At 35.9% G+C, this 24656-nt stretch overlaps 3 protein-coding genes across 5 annotated transcripts; all 3 read right to left on the bottom strand.

Moving 5' to 3' along the window:
- Positions 1-93: 93 nt before the first annotated feature.
- Positions 94-2211, bottom strand: LOC132196440 (serine beta-lactamase-like protein LACTB, mitochondrial). Its single transcript, XM_059619105.1, has 6 exons — positions 1803-2211; positions 1458-1648; positions 1132-1401; positions 952-1079; positions 597-902; positions 94-544 (listed from the first exon to the last, which is right to left on the bottom strand). The coding sequence occupies exons 1-6, from the start codon at positions 2095-2097 to the stop codon at positions 259-261; spliced, it is 1476 nt and encodes a 491-aa protein (XP_059475088.1). The 5' UTR covers positions 2098-2211; the 3' UTR covers positions 94-258.
- Positions 2212-2704: 493 nt separating this feature from the next.
- On the bottom strand, positions 2705-17408 carry LOC132194128 (hexokinase type 2). Of its 3 annotated transcripts, none has more exons than XM_059615235.1 (9): positions 17251-17408; positions 7920-8082; positions 7658-7800; positions 7386-7601; positions 7061-7160; positions 5541-5736; positions 5326-5481; positions 4693-4972; positions 2705-4129 (listed from the first exon to the last, which is right to left on the bottom strand). In XM_059615235.1, the coding sequence occupies exons 1-9, from the start codon at positions 17404-17406 to the stop codon at positions 4052-4054; spliced, it is 1488 nt and encodes a 495-aa protein (XP_059471218.1). In that variant the 5' UTR covers positions 17407-17408; the 3' UTR covers positions 2705-4051. The 3 variants fall into 3 exon arrangements, with proteins under 3 accessions (XP_059471218.1, XP_059471209.1, XP_059471228.1); XM_059615226.1 differs by lacking the exon at positions 7061-7160 and adding an exon at positions 5986-6085; XM_059615245.1 differs by lacking the exons at positions 7061-7160; positions 17251-17408 and adding exons at positions 5986-6085; positions 11500-11677.
- A 1944-nt stretch (positions 17409-19352) lies between these two features.
- Positions 19353-24261, bottom strand: LOC132201675 (BLOC-3 complex member HPS1). Its single transcript, XM_059628036.1, has 10 exons — positions 23860-24261; positions 23000-23152; positions 22234-22346; positions 21927-22172; positions 21521-21875; positions 21183-21409; positions 20380-20761; positions 20211-20324; positions 20064-20149; positions 19353-19942 (listed from the first exon to the last, which is right to left on the bottom strand). The coding sequence occupies exons 1-10, from the start codon at positions 24118-24120 to the stop codon at positions 19765-19767; spliced, it is 2115 nt and encodes a 704-aa protein (XP_059484019.1). The 5' UTR covers positions 24121-24261; the 3' UTR covers positions 19353-19764.
- Positions 24262-24656: the final 395 nt, after the last annotated feature.

Raw genomic sequence — 24656 nt, 5'->3', positions numbered from 1 at the left:
TTTTTAAAAATTTTTATTTACAAAGTTTAAACAAGACAAATATGACCGTCTGGTTTGAAGGGACTACTTATTTTTTTACTATATTAAATTTAAGAACAAAGGGAAAAAGGAAAAAACACATAATTTTGTTGGTATGCTCATGCTCAAAATCCAGTTCTTATTCCTAATTTGAATTATTACAAATTGTATCATATTTCATTTAGGAAAATAATCCAAATTTTATTTATCCGTCTTGACACATAAAACAAGTTAATTTTATCAATCACAAAAAGTTCTTTGGAAGATTTGAGCAATATCATCAGCGACTGCTGCCAAACCCACATTTTGCATATTCATTAAAATTGCAACGCATATTCCTTTCGGCGGTGGCTGTTGGGAATCACTTTTGTCCTCCGCGGGTTTTATGAGTAAAGCACTACTGGCACCGACAGCAGCACCGGTGTGGAAGGCGTGGAAGGACTGGACGTCTCCTCCACCCGTGGTTCCGAACTCGGCCACATACGGAATCACTTGCCAACCAAGACCATATCCATTCTCCCTATACCTGAGAATTCACAAGCAAATTAAGAAAGTGCTGAACGCAATAAAATTTATACCTTAAACTATGTGATTTTCCTTTTGTCTGCGGAACCACCGTCCACATTTCCCAAACAGTTTCCGGTTTCAAAAATCCTGGAGGGAGATCTTTGATGGGATGAATTGGCTGTTCCGATACATACTGTGTGACTAGTTTTCCATCGACCAAGGTCATCTTTGGTTTCCACTGGTACGAGTAAAGCATGGCATTGCCAAATTTAAGCAAATCTCCAACAGTCGATACAAAACCACCTCCGGCCCATTTGTAAGAGTTGTCGGAGAAAGGAACATTGGCCAGCCGTCCGTTTTTCTTTGTCAAGTAATAACTGATTTATATTATTAGTTTAAATTTATAATTTTGCTATTCAATTATACTTTGCTCTGTTGTAAATTATTGGTTCAGACTCGTCCAATTTGGTGTAGTGAAGTCCTAGCTGAGAAAAGAATTTCTTGGCCTGCTTTGTGAATTCTTCTTTGCCTGCTCCTTCGACTACAGCACTGACCTGTAAATAATTTTCATTTAGGTTCTTTCAACAGTATGAAAAATAAAATTACCAATGTCCAGCCATGGGTGGTGTAAAGGTAGTCGGTTCCTGGTTGAAACATCAGTTCGTCGTTTTGAAACATAGTCAACGCTTTCTCAATCGAGTCGTATTTCTCCTTGTTGTAGACTTCTTTCTCTCTGGTACTCTTCTCTGCCTTTTCCTTTTCTTTGCCCTTCTTGCTGTTTGGTTCAGACAATTCACTCTCTGCTTTCTCCCCCTTTTTCACATAGTGCCTGATGCCTCCAATGTGGCTCAAGATCATTCTTGTTGTAATTTCCACCTGCGGAATAATTAACTGTATACAAATTTTTATTGGAAAAAAAACATGAAATTGACCTCTTTCTCGTCGAACGTCTTCATGGGAAATTTTGGCACGTACTCCTGAACAGGTTTGTCGAGGTCCAGTTTTCCATCCTGCCACAATTTTCCAACCATGGCCATCGTCATGCTTTTACTAATGCTGGCAATCCTCATCACAGTCTCTTCATGGCAACGAGTTCTGGTTTCCACGTTTGCAAATCCAAAACCTAATTAGAATTTTGCAGAAAAGAAAAATTAACCCTTGATATTAAAGTGAAAACTACATAACATTTCAATTTCTTATTTTACACTTTACATTCTTCAATAAAAAAGAAAAAAAAACAATTGATTGAAACTGCTCATGAAATTAAATCTCCTAACCTTCTCTCCAAACAACTTTCCCGTCAACGCTGACCCCAACCACAACTCCTGGTGCGCCGACTTCGTCCTTGACCCTGAGTAACAGGTCTCTCGCTTTTACCTTGGCAAAGTTCAGTTTCGATTCGTAACTTTCAGCAAATTTCAGCTCGTTTCGGTCATCAGCCGTGGCGCAGGCAACCATCGGAACGTCAATTTCTTCGCGGACGAAATTCTTGTCGCCTGTTCGCTGAAGGCCAAAGTAGACAGCGGCCGAACTGGCACCGGCCACGGCGGCCAAAACGGCCCTTCGATTCATCTCCTTTCCGTCAGCAGCGGACCATCGATGTGCAGAGGAAATTTAAGTGAATCACTGGATTAAAGTTGCCATGAAATGCGCAGTTTTCGGTTTATTTACATTCGTGAATAAAGGGGGCGTGGCAGAAAAAGTTTGCCTCTTTGGAGCAGCGCGCGCTACGCTAAATTAATGCAATTTACACCCAAGCTGTGCGTGTTCAATCAGTGTTGAAGTCGCAAGGATCCTTGGTCGAAGTGTTCAATGTTTGCCTTCTTTGAGTGTCCGTTCGAGGTTCAAGTTGGGAAATTTTTTAAGAAGAGTTTTTACAATTTTTGTGTGCGTGTGGAGATTTTCAGAACACCCCAACGCAAATAACAGCCTATGAAAGGTATGTACATGATGATTTTTTATTATCGCAGTTTTGTAGTTTAGTTTGAGAAATTTTTCAATGAAAAAATAATTTATTTGCCAAAGAAAAGACATGATTTATTGAAACATTGGTTTATGGAATGGAAAATACGGAAACTGCAAATAATTTTGTCTTCAATGCACTTTTATTCATGTAACTTTTGTATTAACTGTTTCCCATAAGTACAAAACAAAGAGAATTTTTACAGATCTCAAGAGGTGATGCATCTCATTCCATGTCTGTACACGCGTAGTTTTTGTTGATGTTGTTGCTTATATTGATCAAATTAAATAATCAAGATTGATTGCGTGAAAATGACGTATCAACTACATAAAAAAATATATTCACATTTTAAATGATTTGAAGACAATGGCATCTGCTACTTTTTTCAATATTTATGAAACATATCTGAATTTTCCCATTTTAATTAATTATATTTTGAAAATTTCGAATGCAAAAAAAATAGCAAACTGATTTAAATTATAGGTCTCCTGATTATTTTTATGATTTGATAACAACTGCATGATGTGTGTGCTCCCTCACGTGTAAATACTTTAACACAATTTTAGTTCTTTTTCCCATAACATTTTTTTTAATTCGACTATATTTTTCTATTCAAAATGTGCTTCTAGTTTTTACAATAAGTATAAGTTTATCACTCTGAAGCACTAATAATTTTTCAAAATGATAGAAAATATTGAACAAATATATTTTGGCCAAATTTTGAAAATACATAGAAATTGAAAAAAAATCAACCACGTTTAAGACGTGCTATAAAATCATCATCTCATACAGAAGCAAAATATCAACCAATTAAAATTTTATCACATTGTTAAAAATGACACAAAATTATTCTCATCTCCATTTGTTAAAAATCCTGCTGTTAAAATTAACCAATATATGAAAAAATCACCCCTAAGCCCCTAAGTTTCAACTTGATTGCAGGCAAGCTTGCTTTTAAATATTGTTTAACTCATCTCTAGACAAAAAATGTTACAATTTCAACTTCTGCAAGAAAGGAGAGGGATGAATCAAGAGGCCACTCTCCTTTCTCTGTGAAGATCGCGTGCAAAAACTACCAGAGCCTTGCACTATAAATATTATAACTTCATTTCAAAACATTAACAATAAGTTTAAACTTGCTTTTTTGACATTTCTTTTTTGAAATGGAATGAGGACTTTTCTCTGCACTCGGACTTACGACTCTAACAAAAATGGCACAGCAAAGAGTTTCGCGACAGTTTTTTCTTCGCACACTGCTTCTTTTTCCTCCCTCGAGTCATTGTGTACATAGGCCTAAATGAGAACACCCGCCTCGCAATTATTGCTCGCGTTTAAGTACACAAAGATCCCCACAAGTAATAATGTTTTAAAATCAGATTTGATATTTCAGTGTTGTGATTATTTTCTTTCCTGCATAAGTACGGCAAAGTTATTATTCTCTCCTGCTGCTTTTTTCTGTAAATCAGTCTATGTTGGCTGTGCTGTGCCATGTGTACACAACGTTTTTTTATTCTTGCTATCTGCGATGTCTCTATATGTACAGAATGCCGGCCGGCGGCCAATTCACCGATCTCTGCAAGCCACGGCCGCCACCAGGGCGGCCCCTCGCCCACTACCGTCTTCAGACAGCATCAGGTCAAACTAAAAACACATTTTTTGCAAAAAATTATATATTGATGTTGGAATAATCACTTAATTACAATAATATGCACGCATTTAATTATTAAATTAGATACGCATAAAATAAAAATTAACTTAAATGATAATTAAATAATGAAAACAAAAAAATTAGGCCAAATTTAAATTTTTATTATGCTCTACTAGCCTAAAAAGATTGGACTTTGATAAAATGCAATATAAACACACAAGTTAATAAATTGAATTTTAAAAAGTAACTTGTCACAAAATCAAAATTCTACTAAATTAATATTTAAATTATTAATATATAATTATGGTTTCTCTATTTTTGAATGCAAATGTTTCAATTACGGTAAAATTTAATAGATTGATTTTAATTTCCTGGAGTTACTAAGATACTTTTAATATTAATTAACTCTTAAAAATTTTAAATTGACACCAAATAAGTGCATATTGATTTTATATCGTATTAAATATTATAAAAACCGTGGGAATTTTTTTTTTTAATTAATTAAGTTTTTAAATGACTTCAAGTGGTTGAATTGGTTATAAAAGTTGGAATGTACCTTGATGGAGGGGTCAATGAGCTCTGCGATTTTGTCCATCATGAGGTGGTGGAAGTGAGGGTGGAATCGGTAGACGGAGCCGTCAACAGCCACTGTCACGTCCTTCTCGCCCATTCGGTCAAGCAGACAGGCCACTCCGGCAGAGGTCAAATGAGCGGCCCGCCGAGAGACAAGCTCGCAGACTATCCTTACGTTGGCCAGGTCGGTATCGCTGGCCACGCCGGCCAGACCCAGCTCCTCAAGCACCTGCGTGCAGCTGTGGTACTCTCCCTGTTTATCACTGAAATGATAGTAAAAAGTTAAAAATCTGCATTTTTTCCTTTCAAGCCATAAGCAAAAACTTTTTATCATAAGTTTCTTATATTTTTCATTAAATATAGTTCGTAATTTCTTTTTAACAAACTTTCTCTAAAAAAAGGGTATATATATGGTTTTATGGATGTTTAATATAATATAAAATCAATATTCATGCAGATAAAAACTAGATTTTTAATAATCTAAAAAAAGATTTAGTTTGCTTCAAATTGCAAACAGTATGGGACTTACTTTTTAAATTTATTTTTCATCGAGATTAACACTGGTTTCCATTATCAATAAATCTAATTTTTAATTGTTTTCAAAATCTCTTCTCACCTTTCAATTTCCGAGACATATTTTGTGTAAAAGCTGCCCTTTTCAAGGAGCACATCTGAGCACTTTCCTCCGAAGAGAAGACCTTCCTGGGTCAGTTTCACGAGGACCAGGCGAACCAGCTCGCCCATGTACATGCCCGAGATCATTTTCTCAAAGCTGAAAAATTATCAAATTTAAAATTTGAAAAACTTTTCTCTTGGAAAAAAACAACTCACAGCTGTTTTCCGGGGTTGATGGACTCTTTGTCAATGGTCCTGTCGTACTCCGTGAAAATGTTCTCCAAGACGCCGTTGTCACCGAACGCGCCCCACTCGGTGTTGATGATGACCTGGTCAGGGACACCTTCAGTCGGTCCGTCCCACAATTGCACGTTCTCCAGTTTTTCAAAGTAGCAGGCGTTGCTGCCAGTGCCTTTAGTACAAGAACCAAATTAGAAAAAAATTCCGTCGGCTCATCAGTGGCGCATTTTTTTTTTAAATAATGCAAGGAGCTCTACAGGTTTAATTTGGAACCGAGCATGCACTTCATGCAAATTTAAAAGTGATGTATGAAGCGAATTATTTTAGCACGGGCACCTTTATTTAAATATATATGCATAATGAACTATTTGACAATTTTAAATTAATAAAATAATACTTTCGGGGATGCGAAAAAACATACCAACAATGAGACCAAGTCTGCAGTTATTCCTGCACCAAGCACAGGACATAAGAGTGCCCGTGGTGTCGTTTAGCACGGCACACACATCTATTGCAACATCCTACAAAACAGCGTGGATCGTGAGAAAATGTTTATAGGTAAAAGAGAATTTAACGTAAAAAAAGAAATTGACGAAATAAATTACGTGACTAGTAAATAAGAGATTTGCGTAAAAACGGAAGAATAATATGGTACTGACAATAAGTAAAATTTTAAAGTGACACTGAAGAGTGTGAAGGCAGAAAGTAAATAAATAATGAGGAACGTAGACGGCGACGAGACTGGAAGGAGTCAAATAAAACGTGTGCGTCAACATGGTCAACATGCGGCGGCAGCGAAATTCGAATCGTAAACTCTAGCAAGCTCGCTGTTTAATAATAATTACAATGAAAGTACAAATTCCTGGCGAAAAAATGACTTTGCAAAACATATAAAGAGGTAAACAAAATGCCAAAGTAAAACTTGCAAAGATAGTTTTCAACCACGCAGAGAGTAAAAGTTACGAAAATAACAATAGACCTCGCCTGGGTTGTGGGGAAGCTGATATAGGAAAGCTAATTCGGAATTTAAAGAGCCTCTCCATTAATTAATTTTTCTAGAATTCATAAACTAGGCCAAATTTCTCAACTGAAATCGAATCGCGATAACAAAAAAGTTGCATTTTAAGGAGGATGAATTTTTTATGATTTTGATTCTATATTATTTAAATTTTTGTGTCCCTGCAAACAAAAAATAGCTTCTGGAGAGGGACTTTAAATAAATATTAAAAGTTTTACCTATGGCCCAAAATTAATTTTTGAAATGGAAATGAGACTTATATTAAAATTGATATACATTCAGCATGCATTCTTCCTCTCCTGATTGATAATTAATATGCAGAAACTCCGTCGCCTCTATTATATGAAAATGATAAATGACCCGCAACCAAAACTGGCCATGCAGCGAGCGATCCAACAGGCTGAAAATAATTATAAAGCGCAGGCAGGGCGGTTTGCTCCAAAAAATATGAAATGCGCGCGAGGCCTGTGGGCCTTACCGACTATCAGCCCGACTCGGCAGTTGTGTTTTTTGTAGGCGCACGACATAAGGGTGCCTGTTGTGTCGTTCAAAACTGCCATCACGTCGATTTGCACGTCCTGCGTTTATATAAACAAAGACCAAAAGACACACTTAAAAATTGAGTTAAAATAGAAATCTCTGCAGCCCTGTAAGATAAATAGCAATTTTTTGAAAATTCAAATTCTGGCTAAAGAAAGTTTAAAATAATATCCTTCTTAAATTCGGTTTTCACCAAATATTTAAAAAATAATCTAAGATTTAATAAAAATATTATTGAAAAAAAATAAAAATCAGTGACTCACCCCGCGCCTAGCAATGGCGTCCTTGAGCAACTGGACCACATCATTGCCCTCAACTCCCTCGCACTTGAAGCCTTTGGTCCAGGTGGACAAACGGGCCTTGGTGAGTCCCTCCTGCACGCAGGGGAAGCTGAAGGTGAAGCCCAGGGGCAACTTCTCTTTGTACACGTCGTACTCCTTCATGAAATCGGCTAAGCACTCGGCAATGTGATCAAACAGCTGCGAAAATTTATAATTCAAAACTGAGCACAATGTTTAAGAAAAAATTTATTTACCCCAGTGCCAGGTCCGAGCATGATGTCCTTGGGCACAGCGTAGATTTTGGAGTCCATGTGAAAGTGCGAGCCCTCGGCCAGGGTGATGAGAAGCACTCGGAAGTTGGTGCCTCCCAAGTCAAGGGCGAGAAACTTTCCTCTCTCTAATTAAAACAAATTTTTTAAATTAGTCTTTTAATTTTTTTTTTATGTGGCCAGTTAAAAGTTGTTCATTTCATTTTAGTTTCATGCTGAAATTATCTTTTTGAAAAAATGTGCATACCTTTGCTATTGGGCAGGTCCTGAACATAGGTGATGAAGCACTTGACAGAGGAGGAAGCGTGCGTGTCCTTGCCGAGGCCTCGCTCGATCTCGTGATTCAATTTGCTCTTGATCTCGAGCACCTGTTCTGTGCTCAATACCAGGTCTTGCAAACGCTCCTTAACCTGAGAACAGAACAAATTTCGTCAAGTTAAAAGAGGCAGTTTTGTTTCTGTTGAGCGTCTACTTTGGCGACGAACAAACTCGTTTTGCTCTCCTTGGCGGCGAAAACGACTCGCCGTCGGTGTAAAATGTGACTCATTGTCAAAGGCGTGGCGCTCATTTGGAAATGGAAATTTTGCAAAAGTTGCTAAAAACTGGGTAATTTTAACAATGGGTTTGCGTATCGGTACAACTGGGTAAAACAATGTAAAGAAATTAACTTAAATTTTGATTGTTTAAATTATATAAAATGTATTGTTCACAAAAAGCAACAGTTTCATATAAAAAATTTAGAAATAAACTAAATATTTTAATATCGTCTTATAAATTGTAATTTTAATTTATATAATGATATTAAAAATATAATTTATAAAAATTTTAAAATGCCTTTCAAGTATTTAAATCTTTGATAATACATAAGAATGAAAATTGAAACAAAAGTTCATGTAATTTTAAATAAAAATATGAAAAAACTGACCTGTTTAACATTTAAAAAATCAAAGTTAAAAGAGACTTTATTATGCGCTTTCATTATAATTTTTTAATTTCCTGCTAATCAGCTTCTTTCGTTTTTTGTTAAATAATAATTGAGAGCTCAAAGTCATTGAAAGTGATTTGTGTTCCGGCAAATCGCAACGTATTTAATCGATCATGATATATTTTCGCCTTGAAAATATTAATCAGTTCAATGGCACCCAGCCGTCAATCGCAACATGTTGCGGTCGAAACAATTTTTATATTATTTATTCTTGGCTTTAAATTGTTTTAAACTGGTTCTGCTGCCATAAAAATTATAACGTTGAATATGACCGCAGGAAAGTGGAAGAACATTGGTCAGTTGCATAATTTCACTTCCTCGAGCTATAGGCGCCGCACCGCTAATTTGTCCCTCTGCTATAAAATATAAAAACACGCTCCGGTGACAGTGGAGTGCTGCCGACACCAACAAGGACTTTCACGAACCGATCAGTCAAACAACCAGACAGGAAAACGGAATGCGAAATTAAATGACTTGTAAAATATTTGGCCTTGAAATATTTAATTTCCACAATTTTTATTTAAATGCCCAGCCTGGATAATTTAATGTCTTTTAACTAAAAGGAAAATAAATAAATAAAATGATTTCATGTAATTATCTTCTAAAAACGTCAGTGTGGGGACGTTTCTGGCCCACTTCCGGACGGATCTTGATCACGCATAGCGTTCGCTGTCGACATTGAAAGAATCTTTTTTTAGACTCGCGTTTAGGCAAATCAGACGCAACAAAAAACAGCGGTTGAAGGCAAAAGCGCATAATATACGTTTTCAGTGATCGCAGTGGTGAACGTGGTGAAATGTTATGGAAAACCAGCTGCAGCGGCAGACATATTGCGCTAACAGCCCAGTGCAATTTTAGAAATTATGTAGGTCAGCCAGAAAGTGCATGTTTTTTTTTATTTTTATTTGGCTCCATGTCCAGAGATTGACCCAAAGTAAGAAAACAACAACATAAACAAATAAATTTTGAATAAATCATACAAATTGAAATTTTTTATAAAAAATAAAATCTGAATAATTTGAACACCATTATCCATAAGTAATAAATGCAATTTTTATCTAAAAATAAAAATTTTAATTTATAATCACCCATTTGGTGTGTAAATTTAACTATAAAATTATAAAAAGTATTTTATTAAAATTTTATTTTTAAATTATTAGAATAAACTTTAAAAAAAAATTTTCTTTCTTGTAAATTATAAATAGCATTTGTAGAATTCTTAAAATTTTAATTGATTATGAGCATATTCTCATTTACTTCAGTTAAATGATAAATAATTTTGTTGTTGTGAGCTACAAATTTAATCAATATTTTGTTTAAAAAAAATATTATATACAAATACAGACCCACCTACGACCTCAGAAAAAAGTGACGCGATAATTTTGAATTATAATTGAAGAGTTAATAGTGAGAAATCATTCTGCTGATTGTGAGATTTTACGTCGCAGCTTGTAAAATCAATGAATGGTATGTGCTCGTTTATATAATGTACATGAAAACATGCATCTCTTTCCTTGTTACACTCGCGGCTGGGGTCAAGGCCTTGTGTGCTTTACTATTATTTATCGTGACGAGAACGAGAGGCAGCAAACTGGAATCACCTTTCGGTCCCAAAACTGTTGAAATCAGCTTCGTTCCGACCGAAAAACACAAACTTTCATCTCGAGAAAGAAAACTGACCGCGAGTGCGCCTTATTTGACACTCACCAAGCTGTTTTCTAGGTGCTTTTATTTCATTTCATGCGGCTGGAAATAGCACGCGCTCGTGATGCCAGTCACATACATAATGTAAATGTAAAAGTATACAAATTCACTTTTACTGCCAATCATTATCTTATAAGTGAGTAATAATTATTACTTCAAAAGATAAAACAAAAAATTTATATAAATCTCTAACCGCAGACAATTGAGCTTTCATTGGAATAAAATTATCGAAAAGATGCAAAAAATATAACCTACATAGTTCAAATTAAATATAATTCCTACAAGTAAAACAGTTTTAACATTATGCAATTAAAAAACTACCACTAATTAATGCTCAACGGGAGAATTGTTGTTGTTTGTGCCTCAAATGGAATATTTAATTTTTCTGTTCTATGGTGTAAACAATATTGAAGCATTTTAATCTAGTTTAATTCCTTTGCTTATTTCAATCAATTTTGCTTCCACTAAATAATTGAGAATTTAATGAATTAGCATGGACAATAATATTATAACTTTTAAGGGATTTTGCGCTTCCAATTTTATTCAATTTTTAAATATATTATATAATTATTGTTTTATTTTATCAAATATAATAAAATCGACCACTTCCGCCTAGTTCGATTCTCGCGCTCCTCTCTACAGCTTCTGCTCTTTTCCAGAAGACAATACACACACTGTATAAAAATATTGCTCGAGGGGTTGATAACCCTTCAGTCCTGCTCTTCCTCTTCAAAAATTGAGTTACAACTGAGCGACCAGCTTGATAAAAATTAACTAATTTCGCGGACGTCATTTGCGTTTTAATTCCAAAAAACTGGAGCCGGAGCAGTTTGAAAAGCGCGCTGCGTTCTCCGCAGAGAGCTTCTCGCTCCACACCCCCGAATCGAGCGCAGTCGATATTTCGTGTGTCCTCAATGCCCTTTACACGAGGGATGCGAGGCAACAACCCCTACAAGAGCCCACCCTGTCACGTCAACCAACACCCAAAATAAACCCCAAGGCCGAAAGAATCTTATTTAAAAAAATAACAATAATAATAAAATAACATATTAAAAAAAAATCGCGAAAAATTTACTCTCGCTCTCGGAAGAGATGGGGGTGGACTTATTATTTTCGCACCCTTGCTTTAGGTACTCACGGTGGGTTTTGGCCGCTTGTTTCTGGCGGTGGCCGCCTTGTTGTTGGCGTCGGTGTAATCCCTCATGGCGGCGGCGGACTGCAGTGTGTGTGTGTTCTTGGGTTCGGCGTGTGCACCGGTGCACTCAACGCGGGCTGCTTTGTCCGTGCTTATGCTTCCCAACTGCGGCTGCGATTCTCACTTTGGCCTGCCTGGCTTAATAGTGTCTGTGCTGACGTCAACGGCCCCCACCGATGGAGGAGCGCCTCGGAGAACGCGATTGGCGCAGCGACGGGGCGTGCGGTGCGAGCCTCCGGCCGACGGGGCCCCCCTCTCCCCACCCTGCCCCATTCAACCCCTTGCGCACGCAAACGCACCCTTGACAGGGGTCAATGAATTTCTCCGTAATAACCAGCACACATTAAAAGATGCGCACCAGTATTTAATTTTTTTGCTTAAAAAGTTTCATAGAAATAATCATTAAAATTTATTCATTTTTTTTTATTATTATTTTCCAATATGTTTTTATATGCAAAATTAGAGTCTTAAACTGCAGCAAATATTTAAAATTTGTGTTTTTAAAATACTCAAATTGTTAAATTGATTTAAACTCATTTTAGCTATTATTTATAATTTGTGTTTTAATCTTAAATTTTTGTGTACTTTTCTACATAATGTTTTAGTGGTGTTTTTTGTTAGGTAAGCCCGAGAAATATCAGGAAATAATAATGTGCCGGCACCTGTGAAAGCGCAGACTTTTTGATAAGCAGAGCAAACACCTATCATTTATTATCATTATTCCTTTCCAACTTACTCAACGATAAGACAAATTAAATAAGTAGGACGTCTGCTGTGTCAAAGAAAAACTTTTAAGTGCAACAACATCGACGACGAAAGCAAGACTTTAACCCTTTCTTGTGACTAATCCGCGTATAAACATAAAGCTAGCTCATGGTAGTATAAACAAACTTAAATGTCTCTAGAAGTAATTAAAACGACTAAACTATGCGACAGCATAGAAAAATATTAGTTTCTATGCATTCAATTTTATCAAAACAACACTCATATTCTCATATATCAAACTTTGAACTGTTGGAATTTCAAGAAATATTTTCCTCAACCGTTTTTTATATTGGATGGGTTTACTGATTATGGAATATCAATCAAATATCGATTGATTGGAAAAGAAAGCAACACAAATTTATTGTTAAATGATCTTTGCTATTAAAAAGGACAATCCAGTTCACCTTTGCTCATTCTCTGCACTTGGGATTTCCTATCACGTAGAAGTTTTTCTGCTGTACAGCCAATGACGATGAATGAAATCACTTTCCTTGTTTGTTATCTTCAACAGCAAAGGAAATTTTGTACATATTTTATTTACCACTTAATTGTCAAAAAATTTATTTAAATATCAAGTTTAAATAAGGTTTTTTTAAATCGTAACTTTGCAATTTATTTTCCGATTTACCTTTTTTTAATTGAAAGTTATGAAAAAAATGATTCAATTTGCTAATAAAAAGGAAATATTTTTATTACTCTTCATATATTTTGTGTACCTGTTTCAAATTTAACAAAATTAAATTTCCGGTTACATTTGTAGAAAATAAAATTGTATTCTTATTAATATTTAATGTCAATGTTTCCGATTATGTAATATCAGTCGATTTCGCGTCGCAGTTCCACAGCCTAGTTTAGGTTGAGGCGAATTTCTGCCACGCTGAATAATGCACCTTGTGACGTCACCGGTATTGATCCGGCGATATACAAGTGGCGCGGAAGGGGTTGCCTGTTCTCGGGGGTGTGTCGAGTTTGCCGCTGGAGGGAACGACGTCCTTCAAGGTGACCTTTGCAAAGCAATGGTGCACGTTGACCTGCTGGTGCATTACATCAGCCGCCAACAACAAACGTCGCTATAATATAACGTGGCTTTTATATTTTTATTGGTGTCAATATGCAGTGATAATGAGAAAGCCTTTAATTGCCAGCCAGTGCAAAGATCTCGCGAATGATCGACATTATTGCGACTAATTTGCGCGGACACTTTCCATTCATTGGCGCAAGTCCAGTCACGATTTTTACATTTTTTTTTTATAGCTTGTAAAGCCGGATACATGATTTTTTTTATTGTTAGATTTATGTCAGCATTTTTCCAGAAAAATTTTAACTCGGCGAGAAAACCAGGGTTGTGAAAAAGTTTTTTGGGCTAAATTTCAAAAATTTCTAACTTAATTCTCTAAATTACAATTATCACTTTTATGAATTATGATCATAAAATAAATATATTAAAAAAGGTTTAAAAAACGCGAACTTAAAAATAAGAAAATGAAAATGGAATTTTTAATAACCACCCCTAATTTTTGCAGGATTTTTTTTTTCTTTCTAACAAACTAGCTAGTTTCAAAATGCAGACAAGAATTACTCTAGCGAAACGCGGAAAGCGCCCCCCTGCTTAAATTTCAAGGCGGTTTCGAATTTCATCACATTTTCATTGTGCCGCGCGGGACCAAAAGAATTACCCTGATGTCCCTGATTAAAGTGCTTGGCGCCAGCACTTGCCAACAACCAAAACGAAGAAGGGCGCGAAAACCACTTTTTATTCTAGCACCAGTACCACTGTGCTAAACACGCCTAGTTTATCTGACACTTGTTTTGGCACAGATGAAAAACACATTATCGCAATTCAGGTTTGATTTGTGCAATTAAAGCATTGAGTGACAACCAGGTGACAACGAAAAGAAAGTTGAATTTTATTGATGCGGTGCGTACAACAGAATTTAATAGCAAAGCAATCTAATCGCGCAAATTTAGTTTTCAACAACATTTCAATTAATGCTGGGTAAAATAATTAAAATTCATAATAATATTAAATAAACTCAAATTATTAACATTTGAATTAAATATTTATTTATTTTATTTATAGTTTATAAAATAAATAGATGAATCTTGAACAACGATTCAACCTTAGCTGCTACTTTTAAACGTTTACGTAGATGAAATGTTAAGGGATGATGGAATAGTGTCAAACGTTGCATAATTTCTAGGGGCCGCAGGAGATTCTCGTCGATATGGTGCAATGCTTGGTGGCACCGACACAACATTTTTTTTTAAACTTCACGGTCAGCCTGACGAGAACAAACTTAGCAATTACACAAGAGGAAAATTTTTGATAAAAAGTGGACAAAGCAAGCCACAAGCCACTCCCTATATTGCGTGCAGCAGCCGCACGATTTTTTATATGAAAAAATTATCGCAATTAAAATACTGGGATTTTTTTTATATTTTTGCCCACGTGTCACGCGAACAAGCAAAGGATGGACCTTTGAAATTGCCAGGTACATTTGGATTTTCCGCGCTGATTCTACCGATACTGGTTTTTAAAACCAGTTAGTCTGCAAACTTTGGTATTTACAAATGTATGGGTGAGGTCAGACGTTGTCGCGCGGCGGTTTGGTGAATCCCAACAAGAAACAATGCGCGCCGTTTATGCGCTTTCGGCTGCCAATCCCATTTCGTGTCACATACAAATTAAAAGTGACACATGTAATTATGCAAAAAAGCTTGAATCAACTATGGATAGTTAAAAATAAAAAGAGATTTATCTGGAAATTAAGTGCATGTCATTTATTTTATTTAGTTGCGCTTCACAGGTTTAATTAAATTTTCTGCACTGAATATTTTTATTGTAAATTTATTTAAAAAAAATCAATTTTTACGTTTTTATTAAACCTATTCTCAATAATTAACACTTGATTCGTGAGGAAGCCGCGATTTCTGAACAAAAATCTAGTCCTTGCGGTCTTTGAATTTAATCAGTAGCTGCTGAGGTCAAATCCGAAGATCGCGGTTGTAGTGATAAATGTCGCCTTTTTCCGCAGTTCATTCCGCAAAAAAAGCGTGCACCGTTTATATCAAAGCGAAAGAATTGAAAGACAATGCCACACACCTGTGCAGTGCGGTGCTAAATTTTGCCCTGCGGCAAGGTGAACTTCCAGGCGGAAGAATGGAGAGTATAATAATTTCCAATGCAAATAAATATATAACACGCGCCTTCTTTGCAAACACACACACCTCTTGTACAGTTTGCTTTTGTTTTGTATAATTCTTTGAAATTTACTTTCTGATACAAAGAAATAATATACTTGATAATTATTTGAATCAATGTCACCAATTCTTGGCTAAATAATTATATAAAAAAAAAATTTTTTCCTCTTTTGTGTAGGAGATTTCCTGAAGTCACGCTAATTTATTTTGCATATTTTTTTTCTTCACGCCTTATTGTAAATCACGCCGCCGACGAAGGTCGATAAAGGTCAAATTTGAAACTCTTCCGGCCGAAACGAAAATAGAATCACTTTTGGATCGGCGGATGGCGGAGTCTTTTTGAAAAAGCACCAATCACCAATGGTCAAAAGCATCATGGGTTCGAAAAGTGTTTCGATATATTTTTATCCACCAAGGCCACATAAACTGAGTGGACAATAAATTAGCATGAAAAAAACTCTCAACTCTTTTATCATCGCAGACGCAACTATAACTTTTGGCACCGCTGATAACCTTTTTCGTTTGTCAAGAGCGGCAGAAGTTTCTTTTTACATAAGACAGCAGTGGCGAAATTAATTAGTTTTAGATTCATCTGAGACAAAGATTTCAGGCCTTGCTGTTTATTTTTTTATAACAAGCTGCGTCTTGTCTTGAAATGCGCACGTGCCTGTTGGTGGAGGAGCTCGATCGGGATAGAAAGGGTTTCTTTGAATGAACGCGTATCTGACGAACGGCACGTCGATTCATTTCTTCGAAAGTAGTCGATTACTGTGCCATCTGTGAAAGTACTTGTCAATAAGAATTTCTTTGATTGCAAAATTAAACTGATGTAATCAGAGTCCGTCTAATCAATACCGCACACATGGAGGGTTGATGGTGAAATTCCAAATGCGCATTACACACCTTCGCGGAAAAAATCAATACTCAAAATAGTGATGCAATTAGAAAAAATATTTGTAAAATCAATTTTGTTCTTATTTAGGAGGTGGTTTTATTTATAAATCGATTGAGCAAAAACATTAATTTTTAAAATTTTTATTTTCATTTAAAAGTAAATTTGCTTCAATGAGAGTAAAAAAGTAACTCTCCTCACTGAAAGCAAACAGCAATTTTCCCTGTTTCATTGACAAAACGTGAAAAAGTATTTTGTGCCTCTTTTCTATTTCACTTTGGCACGGGGCCGTTCGACTGGGCCGCGCTCCAAGTATGCAAAGGACCCGGTGTGGTCGAAAATACCCACACTCTGAGGGTCACACAATTGTGCGTTGTGTTTTATTGTCTGTCTGAGGATAGAATATTTAAAAATATTTTAAATATTACTCTCCACTGGTCTTGATTAAAATCAAACAAATTTTATTTTTTTTTCTGCGGAGTGAAAATCCAGAGGCCGAGCCTCTCAACGATGCGGCGCCAGCCTCCAGTCGAAATGCAAACTTTTTATATAGTTCGCCAGTGACGTATTTTGTGAGCATAACTTACGAAGCAAGGTCAAACCACGCGCCAAGAGCAAAACCTGTGCTGGTAGCTTTTTTGCATATTTATTTTTCCTCAAAAAATTAGCAACAAACCGGTTTTTAATTTTTATAATTTCATTTAATTATATCGATTAAAATTAAATCATATTGTAATAAATATTCAAAATTTGGAGAAAAATTGTTCGAGGGAGACATACATTGGATGTTGGTTTTTTTTTTAAAAATATGTATTGGAAAAAACTATTTTACTCACCATGGTATTTATCGCAGTCATTTTTCCCTTTGGTGAATGTGTTGGTTGACTTTGGCTGAAAAGTGATCTCTGATTGGCTATGGGCAGATTTAAAATTGGCGTGCGACTAGCGTGGCGCCCACAGTGCGACTGGTGTGCGTATTTTTTGGTTAACATCTTTTACAGTGCCATCATAAACAGCATCAGCGGCGCGGCTCCTCCTCCGAAAGGCCTTGCGTAATTTGCTGTTCGCGTTGCACGCCGCGTCACCTGACCGACCCACCGACCGCCGTTTGACAAAATAACTTTAGAGAGTGTGCGAATCACAGCCACCTCGCTAATTTTCCACCTGATGCATCTATGTGTGCTTGAAAAGCGACCTATAATCATAGCTAACAATATTAAGTTAATAACGAAAAATAAATTTTTAAATTTTTCCTGATTTTATTATTGAAATTCTATAAATTTTTGTATTAAACTTACGTTTAGTTTGTATAACTTTTGCAGTTCACAATTTATAACATTAAGAATTGGAATTAAATAATTTATTTGAAGAGACAGGTCTTCTGATGTAATTTTGAACGAGCTTTTCAAATAATTATGTAATTTAATTTTCTACAGTATTAACTGATATGGTTAAACGTCTAACCTTTATTTTGCAAAGATTCAGGAATTTATTTGTGAAATCCTCAAGTAATGCATTTTTTTATATTGATAGATGAAAAAAAAATATGAATTGATACTTGGATCAATAACTTTAGATAAATTATTTATCACGCATTTTATCACAATTAATTTTATTCTCATTCCACCAAACTCTCCATTTAAAAATTTAGGTTAGACTAAATCTAAAATTATTTAGAGATAAAAGTAGATTGCGCTCTTCTCGAAGAAATGCAATGACGTTACCTCATAACACACATGCGTTCTTTCGCATTTGCGTTGTATGCTGATTACGAGGAATTGTGCTAAAACTATAAAAGCGAGCGCGCTTATCATTTCAGTTTGTTTGAGATTTTTTTCTGTGAACGTCCATGAGAAACCCTTAATCGCTATCAAATAATAAAAAATAGGATCAATGGAGCGCTCTTAAAACTGTTTTTGTGTGTTTTTTGAGCAGAAAGTCAATTTATAATAATTTAATATAAAGAGCTGCTAGAAACGTTGTATCGATCATCAGAAATTGAGGAAAATTCCTTGATAAAAAATAGCAATTAAGCATGAATTCAAAATTGAGTGCCAGAAAATAAATATGAATAAAATTTTGCCTATTGTGCTTTCTATGCATAATTTCTTAAAAAAACAAGGATTAAAGAAATTTAACTACAATATTTTAACAATGCTGAATTTTAAATACATACAGGATATATAGTTTAAAATTTTATTTCAGTCTCTAAAGTGAGCGAAACGAGAATTCTTTGCGCTTTTTGGCCCGGAAAAGAAGCGAAGAACAAAATTTTAATGAAATACCTTCAAAGGTTTACTATGAATTATGTAAATTCAGCAATAAACGGGATTTTCAAATCTATTGTTTAATGACTTTGCAAAAATCAGCAAATATCCAAATCAATCAATCACATTAATAGGCGCTCTTCAAGATGAAAATTAGCATTGTCATGACAGGCATGTTTTAGAGATAATAAAAACATCTCTTCTTTCCCTGAAAGATGTAATCAAAAATGTAACACCTTTCATATAGCTTAAGATTGCAAATTACGACTTTCATTTGGAGTAACAATGACAGACAGCACTCTGTGACAAGTTCACTAATCTTTTGGGTACAAAAATAATCCATCTTACTCAATTACTGTCAGAAAGTTGTGTGTGCAAAAAATTTTGAGCCGACGAGAAATGGATTAAGATAGTGCCCGTTTATTAAACAGAAACACGACGGTTTCTTCCAATAAAATTACAGACGGTTGTAGATCAAAATCTTCCTTTTAATCCTCAATACGTTGGCAGCGATAACAGCACAAACAATAAAACCAGTTTCACCCACACTAAAGATAACGCAGGTGTGTAATTAATAAATGCGCGTGCTGCACGTTGATCCCTCTGCCCACAAGATAAATATATTTCCTAACATATTTTCGTTTGAGGTTGTTCAAAACAATCACGCCGGGTGAAGTTTAAATTGGCTCAAAAGCTGAGCGTATTTATTGAACCCATTGAAAACATAAAAAAAACCGCACATCAGAAGAGGATTAAATATTTGGCCAGTGTAAAACTAGATTAATATTTTTTGTACACTAAAAAGCTGCTTTAAAGACTAGAATTTGCATGCTTTCTTTCGCCTCTCCTTGGAATTGAGAACAGTTTCATTAAGAAACACATTACTTTACACATTGAGTTAGAATGAACAAGTATTACTTTGAGAAAATATATGGCAAAGTTAATAGAGAACACTTTTTTCTTATTCGACAAGAATATCGTTTTGATTATATAAGCAACTGAAATATTTCAACAATAATAATCACATTTAAATGGAATAAGACATGAATCTAGTGAATCTAGACTAAAAACTTTTGTAAAATTTTACAAGAGATCTGCTGGGTTCCCGTGCACTCCGGTCACTTCCCAAATTGTAGCCGCCAGTCGCCGAGTGTGCTCAAGTACGCAGGAAGAAGTGGCCAAACCCAAGTGGACACAGAACAGCTCAAAGCACTGCACTTTTCCAGGCGCGATTTTAGGAAAACATGCGCCAATGAGACTCCTAAAATTAAAAATTATTAGAAACACACATAATGTTCAAGTTAGGCATTTAAATCTAGTTTTTGTAAAAATGATAATTTAATTTTTTGTTAAATTTTGTTAGAAATATTAAAAAATCTTACTGATAAAAATCTCCGCAGAAAATTCCGGGCTGAGGCATATTTTTCAAATGAGCGGTTGGAAAAACCTTTGGCCTCATTGGCGCTCCCTGTGGAAAAATGGAAAATATTTTAGATTCCACTTATAAATTTCTAAAATTTTAAATATACCGAAGAGTCTTCGAACCACAGGAAGTAAGCGTAGTTGAATGTGGTGTCCTTCCACATCAGGGAAATGTGTCCGTCAACCAGGTGAGCTCTGCTGAAATCGACCATGGCCCAAATCTGCCAAATTCATGTGTAAATTTTTATTCAATTTGAAATTATTTGCTGGTCTGACCTTCCTCTTGGTGAGGGACATGGTTTCCTCGGAACTGAAGTCGAGGCTGGGCGTCGTCACTCGATGGTTTGTGCGGTCAATGTACAAAAAGTGAACTAAGCCTGGGAACTCCTCTAGGTATTTGTTTATGGACAAAGTGGCCCTCGAGCCCAGCGTGAAGTTCCGCATGGCTTTGACCTTGAGGAAGCCGATGAAGTCGGCAAGTCTGGCTCGCACTGCTTTGGCAACCGACTTGGCCGGGTCTGCCGAGTGCGTGACCGCAGCTTGATCCAGACAAACGAGGCGGAAGATTTCGCACAGGAGCTCCATGAATTTGATGCCACAAGACTCGACCCGCAGAACGCACTCAAGGTCCTGCGACTTGATTAGCTCAACGTATTTCCTGAAACAGATTTAACATTTTTAAATTCTTTTGAAAAAAAAATAATAATTATGAGTGCCAAAAATGGAATGTAAGGAATAAGAAAGAGCCTATTTTATAAAATGAGAACAATGGCCATTTAAATAATAGTTAGAGAATAGAGTGGAATTTTCGGTGAGGTCAAATTAAATAAATAAATATAATTAAATAAAATTATACTTATTTACAAAAAGAAGAAAAACAGCTTTAGTCCTTGTTGAAAAATTAAAGAATTTTTGTTAATTTAACGAGTTTATTTTACTACCAGTCATGCTCAACATAAAAACATTAAAAACTATAATGTAAATCGGTCTTTATTAAAGTTTTTTTTATAACAATTTTTCATATTTTAATCTCAAACTTAATTATTTTGAACTATAATTAATTTGTAGATTTTACTCACTTTCGAAGGAAGTCCCAATTTGCTGTAAGCTGTCGGTGGCACCTTTCGTAGTCTGGTCCCAATGAGCGAATTTTCTTCAAACCTTCGAGAATCTTCTTTACTCCTCCGTCCAAAATCTCAGTCGTGGCCTTCACGCCACTCAAGTCCTTTTGCAGCTGCAGAGACTGGAGCGAGTTCAAAGCATGGCAGGCCTCCCACAGACCGACTGATATGTTGGTGCTTCCAGTCTAAAAAATGATTTAATGAACTTAAATAGTGTCTTCCAAATTGGGATTCTATTAGGAATTAAAGTAATTTATATTTTAATTAAATGCAATGGGGTTTAAATAAAAATTCACCTCTAATACAAGAACAAGGGCCACTTTTTCCGAAATCGGGGCCACATGAACAACGTGCGGATTGAAACCAGGGGGTGACCCAAGAAGAAGGGCCAAATTGCTGCCAGATAGAGGGGTGTTGAGAGAAACTTTGCTCTTTGGAGAACGGAGAAGCAGAGGTCGCGAGGTGTCCTTGCCAGAGTTTCTCCGAGAATTGTTCGGACTGTCCATCGGGCTGAAAAACTCATCCTCCTCCTCTTCGGGGGGCAGTGGCTTGGCCTCTGCCGTCTTGGATTTGCTCAAAACCGGCTGGTAAACCTCAGTCAACAGGGTTAGAAACAAAATGTCTGCAGGCGTCAGATCTTGGGCTCCTCGGCTAATTGGGGAAAAACTTAGTGAAAATTAAAATTTGATCAGCGAATCAAACCTGGAGTAGAGCGACAAAAATTTGTTTTCCACAAAAACGGCGGCGTGGATTCGGTTGAAGTCGGTGGCTCCTTTGAGCCGGTCGCACGCCTCCTGAAGGGCCTTCATGGTGGCCATTGTGATTTCAGGGTTGACACTCAGTTGCTCGACGGCCTCAACCAAAAAGGACTGCTCCGAGTCGCGCAGCAAAACCCACACGTCGATCATTCTTGTCAGCAATTCCGCTCGTAATGGAATTCTCTTCAGCCTGCACAGTTGAAAATGCATTTTAAGTGCCGTGCTAATTGGCTGCAATTAAATCTCAATACATTGCCACATCTGGACCACAAACGTGCTGGACCAGAACGATGCAGGTAGACAAGTTTCTCTTCATTATTTCCACGTCCTCAGTGCTTATCATGGCAAATAGGTAGCCCAGGTACTGGAAAATTAATTAAAGTGTCAAAAATAATTTTTTTTTGTGCTACTTGTGCTTGTTTTAAGATTTTATTTGTTCTCTTGCCAAAACCAAGGATAAAAAGAGAAGAATAAATTGAAATTAAAATCAGGGTTCTTTGAAAATTTATTTTTATTGCTCTGCAACTTCCCATATTTAAATTATTGTTAGTTAATATGGAAGTGGGTAATAATTTAAAAAAAAAAAAATACAAACAAAATAGAAACTCAAGTAATAAAATACGTTCAGTCAGTGTTCGGTAAAATCATAATAAAAAAGAGGCAAAATGTTTTGAGTGTTTGCGGACAATTAATTAAAACTAATAATATAAATTTATAAACAAAATATTGTACGATTTTGCCTGATTCCTATATTATTTTTGCTTCTTGTTAATTTAACTTTTGCATTAACCTAAAAATATGAAAATTATATGATTCAAAATGACTGAAAGCAAGGGAATCCATCCACTATAAACCGGTTACTCCAGAAATTACTTGATGCAATTTGCAAAAGTAACACTGTTATGTTTATACATTTAATGGTATCACTATTAGGCCTTGGTAAAAGGAGCAAGCAGATTTGCATGAGTGAATTCACGCAAACTTTTGTTGTTTCTAGCCTTGAGACTAAGTAATTACCTCATCAAAAACCATAGAAGTTCCGTCCTGGCACTGCACGGAGGAATACGAATTACCAAACTGGCAGCTCATGATCCTCTGCGACGTGACAATTGGCGAAAAGAGCTGCATAATCACGTTTGAGCTCAGGCCAAGAAACTTTTCCTCGTCGTCCTAAAATTGAATTACATAATATGAAATTTCACACTTTTACACCAAAAATTATTTTTATTGTTAACCCTGTGATTAAATCCTTCTTGTTTTGTTATCAGATGCAAGATGCAATAATTCTTTTCAAACAAAATTAAAATTATTAGTAACCAGACTGTTTTATCTGATTAGTGATTATCTGAAATGTATTCAATGTTTGTTTTGAATTTTTAAGTAAGCCAAAAACGAGTTTATAGTTGACGTTTATAGTAAAATATTTTTTCTTTAAACATATTTTCACTTCAATAAAATAGAATAAAATAACATCCTGCAAAATTGAATTAGTTTTAACTTATATATTATGTTATTATTACCTTAGGACAACAGCAAAGACTCAATTTTACATTATAAACAAATTTCACAAAAAATTTAAGACAGGTAGAAAATATTAAAATTTATTAATAAAAAATTTTTGTCTTTTATCATAAAAAAAATAACATTAAAATCTTAATATTCATACAATACTAAAATAAATTAAAATGTTTTTTTAAAAAGATATAATTTAAATAAAATATAAGGAATTAAGTCCCTTGAATCGTAATATAAATTGTTTAAGTTATGTCTGTAGACATGCTAATTTTTGCCAAGAGACAGGAACCTGTCAGGCAACAATATTAAATTAAAGTACGTGCATCACATGACGGTAAGGTGCTCTCGGAACGAACTCTCACCTTTGTCTCGGTCTCGGGGATGAGACCCTGGATGCGGGCGAGCTTCTTGACGTGGTGAGCGAATCTTTTGTCGCATTTCGAGTAGATCAGGTCGTTCAAATGGTCAAAGATGAGCACGCATTTCATGTTGCCGACCCCGCGACCGAACACCCTGCGATTTGTGCAGTTGTTGTGTTTTTGTTGCTCGGTCGGCGACGCGGAGGCGTTGCTGTCCGCGGACGGAGAGCGCAGGATCGCGAACAAATTCGAAAGTCGACCCATTTCAAAGCGCGCCAGAGACAGACGTGCTCAAGTCAAGTGTGGCTGGCCCCTTTACTTTATATTATACACCTCCAGTTTCTCGGTCCGCGCTTTGCCGGCGACTGACGTGCAGATTCGGCCGCGGATCGTTTTTGTGACTTGGAGGCGGGCCGAATTTTTTCAAGTTACGCTTTTTTGGCTTAAGATTGGTTGCGGTTGTCGCTGTACACCGACACCAGACACATCGTTTTTCACGTGACTCGAATCTAAATTGGTATTCGCACTTTGAGTCTCCGAGAGCGAATACAAAGAGAGAGGCTATTTTTAGAAACCGGCAAACCTTGAATTTTTTTCATCGCACTTGTTATCGAAAATACGCCGCAGTAGTTGCCTCTTCCTTTCACATATAATAATGGTAAATGCTGGTGTAATAAATTTTACTCCCTTCTTATTTAAATTTAGCGAGAGTTTTTGAATCTTTTATTCATTTTATTATACTCAAATAATGTATGACCGCAGCATATATATGACTTTTTTGATTTAATAATCTTTTATTA

Source organism: Neocloeon triangulifer, unplaced genomic scaffold (assembly GCF_031216515.1).
Source record: "Neocloeon triangulifer isolate White Clay Creek 2 clone unplaced genomic scaffold, ASM3121651v1 ptg000001l, whole genome shotgun sequence".
Lineage (NCBI taxonomy): Eukaryota > Metazoa > Arthropoda > Insecta > Ephemeroptera > Baetidae > Neocloeon > Neocloeon triangulifer.
The sequence above is the reverse complement of the archived record's forward strand: the minus strand, read 5'-3'. Positions and strand labels throughout refer to the sequence as shown.